Source organism: Nematolebias whitei, chromosome 12, assembly GCF_014905685.2.
Source record: "Nematolebias whitei isolate Nwh7 chromosome 12, NemWhi1, whole genome shotgun sequence".
NCBI lineage: Eukaryota > Metazoa > Chordata > Actinopteri > Cyprinodontiformes > Rivulidae > Nematolebias > Nematolebias whitei.
This window is the reverse complement of record NC_056509.1, coordinates 48,398,236-48,409,500: the sequence shown is the minus strand read 5'-3', so window position 1 is coordinate 48,409,500 and position 11,265 is coordinate 48,398,236. Positions and strand designations below refer to the sequence as shown.

Below are 11,265 nucleotides of genomic sequence, written 5' to 3'. Positions count from 1 at the left end.
GCCTTTTTAGCCCTCTGATCTCCTGAGTCCCTGGTTACCATGGTGACTCCCGCCTTTTTAGCCCTCTGATCTCCTGAGTCTCTGGTTACCATGGTGACTCCCGCCTTTTTAAAGTCTTAAGTCTTCAGTTATTTTGGGCTTTAAACTTTTAACTAACTTTTAACTCTAACTTTGTAGACATTAAATAGTAAATTAATATTTTAATTTATTCTGAAAGTTCCACATTTAGATTTGAATAAAGGATCATGAGTTAGTTTCAGAGGCTGAATGTTTTTCTCAGCTGTTTGATGAATCGTTGGTTTTTAGAAGTCTAAAGGAACTCTGTCCTGATTGGCCGTCGTCTCGTCCTCCTACGTCTCCTGATGTCTCATTGTCCTCTGACTGTCTCCGCAGAGTTTCTGGAGCCACAAAGCTGAAGAGCTACACCATGTAGGTTCCTCTCCGTCACTCCTGCAGGAACAGTTTCCGTTCGGGTCAGAACAGCAGCCCCGACTGGTTCTGCTCGGCCCGTGAAGAGACTTTTAGCTCAGATGCAAAGTTCAGTTTGTCCAGCCTCGTCTCCTGGATCTGCAGCTTTTCTGACGGTGAAACGTTCCGTTTCAGTCCAAACCCGCTGAAGAAACGGAGACGGGGCTGAACTCTTGGACTTGACGGCTGCAGGGACAGAACTTGTTTTGATCCGAGGCAGGAACGAGTCCGTTGTAAAGTAAACTGTCTTTCTGGCATCTTTTAGGGAGGAAATGGCCAAAGAAATGACAGAAATTCTGTCCAGGTGGGTGAAACCGTCCGATGGAGCCAAATCTCAACAATCACTTCACTTGTGTTGATTTGAGCCGAGCGATGGATGAATCCAGATCAAAGCCGATGATTGTCCCTGATTCCTGAATGTTTCCGTCACTTCCTGGTTCTTTAGACACGTCTTTCAGTCTTTCCTCACACTCTTGAGCTCAGCGGTGGATCCTTCACGGGGTGAACTGTCTCTGGCTCCATCAGGAGGACGTGAAGTCCTGTTTGGACCTGAGCTCTCGGCGCCGTTCACAGATTTAATTGTTTCAACGTTTAGTATGACGGTTTGTTTCTGTGGCAAACTTTATAACTTCATTCATCCAGCAGAGCGTCACGTCGGCCTCGCCTACGTTTGTAAACTGTGGTGCTGTGGAGAATCACCGGTTCTGAACACCTCCACGGTCCTGACCCGGTCCTGTCAGGACGGGGACAGTGTCTGGTTTTTAAATCACACATTTTGGTTTCTCCTCCCGTAGACCTGCTCTTCTTCCTCCAACTCATCGGTCTTCCTCACTTCCTGTTAGGGCTTCACCGAGGGAGAACTTTGGTTCTGCTCCTCCTGATCCACATTTATGGATGGAGACGTTGTTTACAATCATCCTGTTGAAGATCTGAGACTAAACAAAGACACAGTTCAGCTCTGTGGAAACATAGTAATAAATATCTTACCTGTTGCAGGTAGCTTGTTGAACAGTTTGGAGAAGCAGGTTCTTTCTGATGGGACTGACGAGCTGGTCAGAGTGAGGCTGAGTTTCACATCGATTCATGCAGATGTTTTTATAAACTTTTACAGTTCATTCAACAGGAAGTGCCACAGCTGTTTGTCCATGTAAAATATGTAAAAGTTGATAAAACAACATTTGGATGAAGCATCGTGAGGTTTGCTTCTGGTGCCGCTCAGACGAGCCTTTAGCTCATCGGGTCAGAATCAAACTTTATTTCCCCGAACTGAGCTTCTTGGGCAGGTAAGATGTTTACTACTTCTACACAGAAACTTCAGCTTTGTGTAAAGTTTCACTCCATGAACATACAGTTGGACTCTTCTGGTTCTGTTGATCCATTAATAGTGTAATGGTTCCCTCGGTGAACTCCACCTGAGCCCAACCTGATGGGACCTCTGCTCTGGTTTCCCAGAGTTCTCAGCGCTGACTTCCTGTCTCTGTGTTCTGTTTCCTGTCAGAGGTCCGCAGGTCCAGGCCTCCAAGGCTGCCGCCAACGCCAAGAAGTTTGAGCTGAGCAAGTGGAAGTACGCCGAGCTGCGGGACGCCATCAACACATCCTGCGGTGAGTCCAACAGAACCCGGCCTGTCTGTGTTCTTCACCTGGACATTTGCAACAGCTGATGATGTAATCCAGATTAGCTCAGGTTCTGGATGAGACAGGTTCTGAGGTTGCAGTTCTGGGTGGACTGGGCCGAGCTTTATTCTGCAGTCAGAGGAGAAACAGGAAAACAGAACTAAGAGAGTCCCAACATTTTTCAGTCAGGTCATCTGGACAGTTTCTTTTTTTGGCTGAAAGGTTTCTCCTTCCATCCAGAAGGCTTCATCAGTCAAGGAAACACACAACACAAAACTGATTCATCCCCCAACAGCTTAATCCAAAGTGGAACAAACCAGTTATGTTGGTGCTAAGATGGTGTCTTTGGCACGCCCCCTCCTCCAGTGCCGGCCCTCTTCCTCATCGACTGTTTAGCACCAACATAACTGGTTTGTTCCACTTTGGAGTAAGCTGTTGGGGGACGAATCTGTTTTGTGTTGGGCGTTTCCTTGACTGATGAAGCCTTCTGGATGGAAGGTGAAACGTTTCAGCAAAAAAAAGAAACTGTCCAGATGACCTGACTGAAAAATTCTTGGATCGTATACCTGGATTATTGAGCATGGACTTTGTTAGAACTAAGAGAGGAACCAGGGTTAAGAACTAACGATATTCTGCTGCGGTTCTGTTTGTTCTGCAGACATCGAGCTGCTGGCCGCCTGCAGGGAGGAGTTCCACCGCCGGCTGAAGGTCTACCACGCCTGGAAGTCTAAGAACAAGAAGAGGAACGCTGAGACGGAGCAGCGAGCGCCCAAATCTGTCACGGACTACGGTACGACAGGAACTCCCTGCAGCTGGACCGTGGTCCTGGTTCTGGCTGTCCACCATGGCTTCATCAAGTCAGAACACGAACGTCCATCTTTGATTCTCCCTATCACACCAGGACCTAATGGTCCCTGTCTCGCCTCGCCGCGTTGCCATGACAACAGAGAGCTCTCATTCAGAACCCGTCTGTGCGTCGACGGCACCGCCGTCAGCCTTCATCCTCGTCTTCCTCAGCCCAGTTCATCAGTCTGCTTTTAATGGAACCTCTAGTTCTGTCCAGACCTCTGGTTCTGTCCATTCCTCTGGTTCTGTCCAGACGTATGGTGCTTACTGGACCTCTAATTCTGATTGAACCTCTGGTCCTGACCGGACCTCTGGTCCTTACTGGACCTCTGGTCCTGATTGGACCTCTGGTTCTGTCCAAACATATGGTCCTGATTGGACCTCTGGTTCTGTCCAGACGTATGGGGCTTACTGGACCTCTAGTTTTGACTGGACCTCTGGTTCAGATTGAACCTCTGGTCCTGACCGGACCTCTGGTCCTTACTGGACCTCTGGTCCTGATTGGACCTCTGGTTCTGTCCAGACATATGGTCCTGATTGGACCTCTGGTTCTGACCGGACCTTCAGCTTTATTCAGATTTATAAATGTTAACATGCATCAGAACTTGGGTCCTGTAGCTTCAGGTCAGCTGCCAGACTCATCGTACCTGCTGCTTTGGCCACTTCATACCCAGACTCTGGGTCGTATTGGACTCGGCCCAGTTGATGGTTCAACTTTTATCATTTAATCTACAGGACAACAGTTTTTTACTCAGAACTTGGGACCTTTTATAACCACATTGTTTTAGAACTTGCCGCTTAGTGACGGGCTCGTTACTGACGACTTATTAGTGATGGGTTCATTAATGACGGGCTCATTAGTAATGGACTTGTTACCGACAGGCTCGTTGTTAGTGACAGACTTGTTATTGACTGGCTCATTAGTGACGGACTCATTAGTAACAGGCTCGTTAGTGATGATCTCTTCAGTGACAGGCTGCTCATTGGTGACGGGCTCGTCGTTAGTAATGGACTCGTCGTTAGTAATGGACTCGTCGTTAGCGACAGGCTCTTTAGTGACCGACTCTTTAGTGACAGGTTCGTTAGTGACAACTTGTTAGTGACGGGCTCTTTATTGACAGGTTTGTTGTTAGTGACGGGCGTTTAGGTGACGAGCTTCTCGTTAGTGATATACTTGTTAGTGGCAGGCTCGTTGTTAGTGACGAGCTCTTTAGTGACGGGCTCTTCGTTGGTGACGGGCTCTTTAGTGACGGGCTCTTCATTAGTGATGGGTTTGTCGTTAGTGATAGGCTTGTCGTTAGCAACAGGCTCTTTAGCAACAGACTCTTTAGTGACAGACTCGTTAGTGACAACGTGTTAGTGACGGGCTCTTTAGTGACAGACTCGTTGTTAGTGACAAGATCTTTAGTGACGGGCCCTTCGTTGATGACGGGCTCATCGTTAGGATGGGCTCGTCGTTAGTGACAGGCTCTTTAGTGACAGGCTCATTAGTGACAAATTGTTAGTGACGGGCTCATTGTTATTGATGGGCTCATTAGTGACGGACTCGTCATTAGCGACATGCTGTTTAGTGACAGACTCTTTAGTGACAGGTTCGTTAAGTGACAACTTGTTAGTGATGGGCTCTTTATTGACAGGTTTGTTGTTAGTGATGGACTTGTTAGTGATGGGCGCTTAGGTGACGAGCTTCTCATTAGTGATATACTCGTTAGTGACTGGCTCGTTGTTAGTGACGAGCTCTTTAGTGACAGTCTCTTCGTTGGTGACGGGTTCGTCGTTAGTGATGGGCTCGTTGTTAGCAACAGGCTCTTTAGCAACAGACTCTTTAGTGACAGGCTCGTTAGTGACAATTTGTTATTGACAGGCTCTTTAGTGACAGGCTTGTTGTTAGTGACGGGCTCTTTAGTGACAGGCTCGTTGTTAGTGACAAGCTCTTTAGTGACGGGCTCTTCGTTGGTGACGGGCTCATCGTTAGTGATGGGCTCGTCGTTGGTGACAGGCTTGTTACTGACAAATTGTTAGTGACGGGCTTGTTGTTAGTGACCGTCTCATCGTTAGTGACTGACTCGTTAGTGATGGGCTCGTTGTTAGCGACAGGCTCTTTAGTGACATGCTCGTTGTTAGTGACAAGCTCTTTAGTGACAGGCTGTTCGTTGATGACGGGCTCTTTAGTGACGGGCTCATCGTTAGTGACGGGCTCGTTGTTAGCGACAGGCTCTTTTGCGACAGACTCCTTAGTGACAGGCTTGTTAGTGACAACTTGTTAATGACAGGCTCTTTAGTGACAGGCTCATTGTTAGTGATAGGCTCGTTAGTGATGGGCTCTTAGGGAACAAGCTTCTCATTAGTGACAGGCTCATTGTTATTGACTAGCTCTTTAGTGATGGGCTCTTCGTTGGTGATGGGCTCTTTAGTGACGGGCTCTTCATTGGTGATGGGATCGTCATTAGTGATGGGCTCGTCGATAGCGACCGGCTCTTTAGTGACAGGCTCTTTAGCGACAGTCTTTTTAGTGACAGGCTAATTAATGACAACTTGTTAGTGACGGACTCTTTAGTGACTGGCTCATTGTTAGTCATGGGCTTGTTAGTGATGGGCTCTTTGGTGTCGAGCTCCTAATTATTGACAGACTCATTAGTGACATGCTCGTTGTTAGTGACAAGCTCTTTAGTGACGGGCTCTTTAGTGACAGTCTCATCATTAGTGAATGGCTCGTCGTTAGTGATGGGCTCATCGTTAGTCATGGGCTTGTCATTAGCAACAGGCTCTTTAGCGACAGACTCTTTAATGACAGGCTCGTTAGTGACAACTTGTTAGTGACGGGCTCTTTAGTGACAGGCTCGTTGTTAGTGACAGGCTCGTAGGTGACAAGCTCGTCATTAGTGACAGACTCGTTAGTTACAGGCTCTTTAGTGACAGACTCATCATTAGTGATGGGCTCATCGTTAGTGATGGGCTCATTGTTAGCGATAGGCTCGTTAGTGACAAATTGTTAGTGAGGGGCTTGTAGTTAGTGATGGGCTCGTTAGTGATGGATTCTTTGGTGATGGGCTCGTCGTTAGTGACTGGCACGACGTTAGTGATGGGCTCATCATTAGTGACTGGCTCATTAATGATGGGCTTGTTGTTAGTGATGGGCTTGTTGTTGGCTACATGCTCTTTAGTGACAGGCTCGTTGTTAGTGACAGGCTCTTTAGTGACAGGCTCTTCGTTGGTGGCGGACTCGTTAGTGACGGGCTCGTTAGTGAAAACTTGTTAGTGATGGGCTCTTTAGTGACAGGCTCGTTCTTAGTAGCGGGCTCGTTAGTGACAGGCTCTTTAGTGACGGGCTCATTAGTGACGGGCTCGTTAGTGACAGGCTCGTTAGTGAAAACTTGTTAGTGGTGGGCTGTTTAGTGACAGGCTCGTTCTTAGTGACGGGCTCGTTGGTGATGGGCTCGTTGTTAGTGATGGGCTCGTCTTTGGCAACGGGCTCATTAGTGACAGGCTCTTTAGTGACTGGCTCGTTAGTGATGACCCCGTTAGTGACAGCTTGTTAGGCAGAGGGTGTTTGTTTGTGTTTCTCCTGTTTCCTGTCTGACAGGAAGCTGCTCTGTTAACCTGCCATGTTTCCTTTCAGATCTTCCACCTCCGGTGAGCAGAGCCAGTAAGTCCATCTGTAGTGTCTAAATCCAACTAACCCCCCCCTCCTCATTAACCTCCACCCTGACCCCACCCGTCAGTGTGGAGGTCTGCTCCTCGGTGGGACTGCTGCTGGTTTCAGCTGCTCTGCTTGATGGGAGGCTGTTTGAGGTGGAGGGGTTTCCATGGTAACCACTGCCTCCATCTGTGCGTGTGTGATCTGGACGATTGTCAGGCGGTTCTGTTCAGAATCCTTCGAGCTGCTGAAGCCGCGGTCCTCCATGGAGAAGGAAGCCGACGACTGATGCCATTTTTTTTTTTCCAGCAGTGAGACGAGAGGAGAACTTCAGCCAGCTCATCGGCTCGTTGTCAGTAAATCAGGAACCTGGACCTTTTTTTTACCTCTTTCAACTGGCCGGTCAGCGTGGCTGGTGATCCAAATTGGATCGCCAGCCGTGCGCATCCGCTGACACAATCAAAATCCCGACACCGACTCGGCCCGCCCATCCAGCACATTATTTTGGCCGGGCCGGTCTGGGTGCGGGCCCGGGTTAGAAATGACAGCTGTACCTGGAAGTAGAAGAAGTAATCACTGATCCAAGTGACTCCAGCAGGCAGTGAAGCTCGTGTCTCTGAAGAGTCTAACTCAGACTAAGAACTTAAACTTCAAGTATTTTTATCCTCATCATTCTGGAAATATTTCACCTTTAGTATCTTGATGCACTTCAGTGTTTAGTCGGGGATAACCGTGTTTTTAACCTACACACTGATTCACTGATGTAGCACAAAGGTTAACTCGTAAAGTAAAGGTGCACGGCGGTGTAATACTTAAACAACGAGTTAACTTTTCTCTGCAGCACAGCTGATTTGTAACAGCATCAACCCTCATCTATCCAACACGGTGCTCTGTGAAGTTCTGGTTCTGACCATTACACAACTGATGGCTTCACTTTGGGCCAAATTCAGTTTTTTGGTCTGCGACCAACATAGCATCTTCCAAGATGGCGGCCATTTTTCGCTCGTTTGCACAGACAGTTGGTCGTTTCAGTGTTTCTTTATCTCAGTGGCTTTAAACACGTTGATGGCAGAACTTTGTTTTAACAGGAAGTTTGAATCTTAAAATATTTCTGAACATGTGATTGAAGATCCAACTTTCTGTAAAACACGGCCTCAAAGGGACGTTTTTCACCCGTTTCCTGCCGTCAGAACCTTAAGAGTGGAGTTTGCAGAGAGACCTCTCTTTGTGTAGAAGGTGATTGTAGTCTCCAGCTGTAGTCGATGAAAATGATAGAGCTTTCTGTTCCTCGTCAGTTTGCTGAGCTTCATAAAGTCCTGCTGCGCTTCACGTCTCGCTGGTTTCCCTCCTCCTTCATCAGCACCGCTGTGCTCTGCGCTGACCCTCCTCTGGCTCTAACAGCAGAATCTTTACATCCAGGATGGGAAGTTAAAGCACCGAACAGATGGTCTTCAAAAGAAAACACCTAGCAACACTTAAAGCACAAGGCCAGCACAATCCTGACGCTCGTGTTAGAAAGCCCAACTGGAAGTTGTGTATCCTTTATTTAACCAGGAAAAATAACTCATTGAGATTAAAAACCTCTTTTCCAAGAGTGACCTGGCCAAGACAGCAGCATAAAACCTACAACAAATCCAAAGTCCTAAACCAAATACACAGAATACATGTCCCGGACAATAATTACACATTAGAGCAGTTCCAGTGATCTGAGCTCTCGTTCCTTTAGAGTCGATTTAACTTGTCCCAACGCAACAAGAGATGAGAACGTTACATCCTCCTGCACAATATTCCAAGTGGCAGGGGCAACTTAGAACTTACTTTAGTACTGTTTTAAAATCTGACAGAGTAAGACTCTTGTTTTGTAAGGAGTTATTTTGAAACTCTAGGGTCAGTCCTCGTTCTTTTTTTGCCGACCCTCTGACTGAATCCTCCTGAACATCAAAGGTCCGATCGGAACCGACATGAAGGATCTATGGAGGCGGCCATTCATTCATTCAACCTTAATTTAGACAGCTTAATCCCATTGAACCTCCAGGACTCATTTACAAGAGAGACCTGGCCATGTTGAACTAGAGGAGGAAGAAAAGCATGCTGGGTAATATAGAAAGTCACCAGTTGCCCTAGTGATTCCCGCCTTTTTTAACCTAAACTTTGCAGAGTCACTGGTTGCCATGGTGATTCGTGACTTTTGAATACTTTGATATTAAAAATAAAATAATTTATTAAAATTGGTTGTTAGACTAGATCTGTAAAAATCCTGTTAGTGTAATTATAAGGCATTAATTGAGATGTTTAGATTAATTGTGAGTTTTGTTTTTGAGTCAGTTGTTTGGAGCTAGAATCATCATTAAACGTGGAACTGGTCCAACCAGTGACTCTTCGATGTCTCCATCCAAACTCTTCTTTCACATCTTTAAATCTCACAGTGATAGTTTGTTTTTAAAGTGAGAACAGACATTTTGAGTCCGTGAAACTTGAAGCCAGATCTGTCAGAATGTCCCCATTATCCTGGTCCAGATGAAGCCATCAAGTCCAGCTCCTGTTTCAGGCTCCAGCCAGAAACAACAGCCGCACCACATCTGACCGTCCAATGAATCATTGATGACATGTTGACACACAGCAGTGATGTAACCATGGAGCTCAACTTTCCCATTTCCTGGATGTAAACGTTCCCCGGCTGCTGCCGGCAGTCCAAAGTGTCTCACTTCTGTTTCCTTCAACAGCCCAGCAGAACCCGGCTCCGCCCGTTCCGGCCCGGCAGTACGAGGTGGCCATGAACCGGCAGCAGCGCTACTTCCGCATCCCGTTCATTCGACCGGGGGACCAGTACAAGGACCCCCACAACAACAAGAAGGGCTGGTGGTACGCGCACTTCGACGGGCCCTGGATCGCCCGGCAGATGGAGCTGCACCCGGATAAACAACCCATCCTGCTGGTGGCGGGTCAGTACCACACCGAGGGGATGGGGATGTTCCTTGGCTTCAGTATTTTAGTGAACAAATGTTAATAAAAACATTTTCAGGTTTATAGAATCACAGTCATTTCAATGTAAAGTCCACTTCGGACCTGAAGAGATTCATTTTGTGTGAAAGTGTAGCGTGTTAGCGCTGAAGCGCACGTGTTCCTATGAACAGGAGCCGAACACCAGCTAACAGCTAAAAGTAGCACGGGGCTAGTTGTTGAACTGCTGACTCAGCGCTGGAGGTTTCCAGGTGAACTCTGGGTGAACTCCGTGCAGCCACTTCTCCTCCGCACTCGACGCTGACCGGGGGTCAGTCTGTCAGCTGCTCGCGCTCATGTTTGGCTTGTGCAGGCGGCCATTTTGAGCAGCGGCAGCGTGTGGGAGGAGCTGCCTCTGATGACACTTCAGCTGCTTGTTGCCTTAAACAGCTGCTGAATATGTTGAGTGATCTGAAGGAGAGCTGAGTCCTCTTCTTACAGCCGTAACTGTCAGCACCTGGATCATTTGGTGGAACGTTCCTCTTTTATCCGCACGCTGCACCTTTTATTTCAAGAGTTAAACGTCCTCCTTCGAGCTGAGAAGAGCAAAACGAACAAGCAGCTCCGTACGGTCACCATGGCGACCGAACACCTGCGTCTGTCACACCCAGAATCTGATAAGTCACTGGTTACTATGGCAACTCCCACCTTTTTTGGAAGGCAGGAGGAGGGGCTTCATGTTTAGGCAGAAACGCAGAGTAAAAAGTGATCCTCAGACAAACCGGCTCTGTGTGACCCGTGTGCAGCAGCAGGTTCTGTTGGTACCGCAGGTTCTGTTTGGTTCTCATGGTGAGTGCAGCACCGTTAAAGGACTAAAGTCTTGGTTTATTAATGATTTGGTTCTATAATAACGGATAAATCAAGTTTTTCTGAGGAAACAGTCCAAACTGGACTTTTCAAGTCTGGAAGTGAAGTTCAGATGTTTCCAACGTTCGAACCTAAAGTTTGTGAATAGTTCGACCCCCCAGGAGGATAACTCAGACCCTTTGTTCTTCCAGGGAAGGACGACATGGAGATGTGCGAGCTGAGCCTGGACGAGACGGGTCTTTCCCGGAAGCGGGGCGCCGAGATCCTTCCCCGGCAGTTCGAGGAGTTCTGGGAGCGCTGCGGGGGGGTCCAGTACCTGCGCAGCGCCATCGAGAGCCGGCAGGCGCGGCCCACCTACGCCACGGCCGTGCTGCAGAGCAGCATGCTGAAGTAGGGGCGGGGGGGCGCTGCAGGCCAAAGGGACGACTGCGGCAGCGACCCGACCCAGACGGTGTCTCAGCCCCGGTTGTGACCGCGGGACGCTCGGCGTGCACGGCGTGCACGGCGCTTCCTCTCACTGTCTGTTCTTGTTTTTGTTTGTGGGGGAGGTTTGCATTAAACCCTATGCAGGAAAGAAATAAATCACAGCAAATGATCTCGTCCGGTTGTTTTCCGGTAATTTCTGTTTGTCTAACTGAGGCCTTAAACCCCCCCGACCATGTCTCTGAAATGATGCATTCCTGACGATCCTGACTGCTGGTCCTGACCCGCTCTGGTTCCACGGTCACTTCGTCCTCCAGATTTAACGTTTAATGGTTCCTTTGGGTTCTTTCGTTTTGGTTCTGATCCAAAAACTGGAGCTGCCCGGTGAAAAACGTGAATAAATGATGCAACAGATCCACTGCAGGACGTCTCCTGGTTCTGTTGGACGTCTCCTGGTTCTGTTGGACGTC

At 48.1% G+C, this 11,265-nt stretch overlaps 1 protein-coding gene across 1 annotated transcript in view; it reads left to right on the top strand.

Annotated features, from left to right (window-relative positions):
* The window catches only part of LOC119417983 (unconventional myosin-VI), a 12,716-nt gene extending 1,656 nt beyond the window's left edge, over positions 1-11,060 (top strand). Inside the window, exons 3-6 of the mRNA XM_037685230.1 lie at positions 1,967-2,070; positions 2,741-2,872; positions 9,289-9,507; positions 10,564-11,060. Coding sequence (XP_037541158.1) covers positions 1,967-2,070; positions 2,741-2,872; positions 9,289-9,507; positions 10,564-10,766 — 658 coding nt within the window. The 3' untranslated portion in view covers positions 10,767-11,060. The remainder of the gene's footprint in view (positions 1-1,966; positions 2,071-2,740; positions 2,873-9,288; positions 9,508-10,563) is intronic.
* The last annotated feature ends 205 nt before the right edge of the window (positions 11,061-11,265 follow it).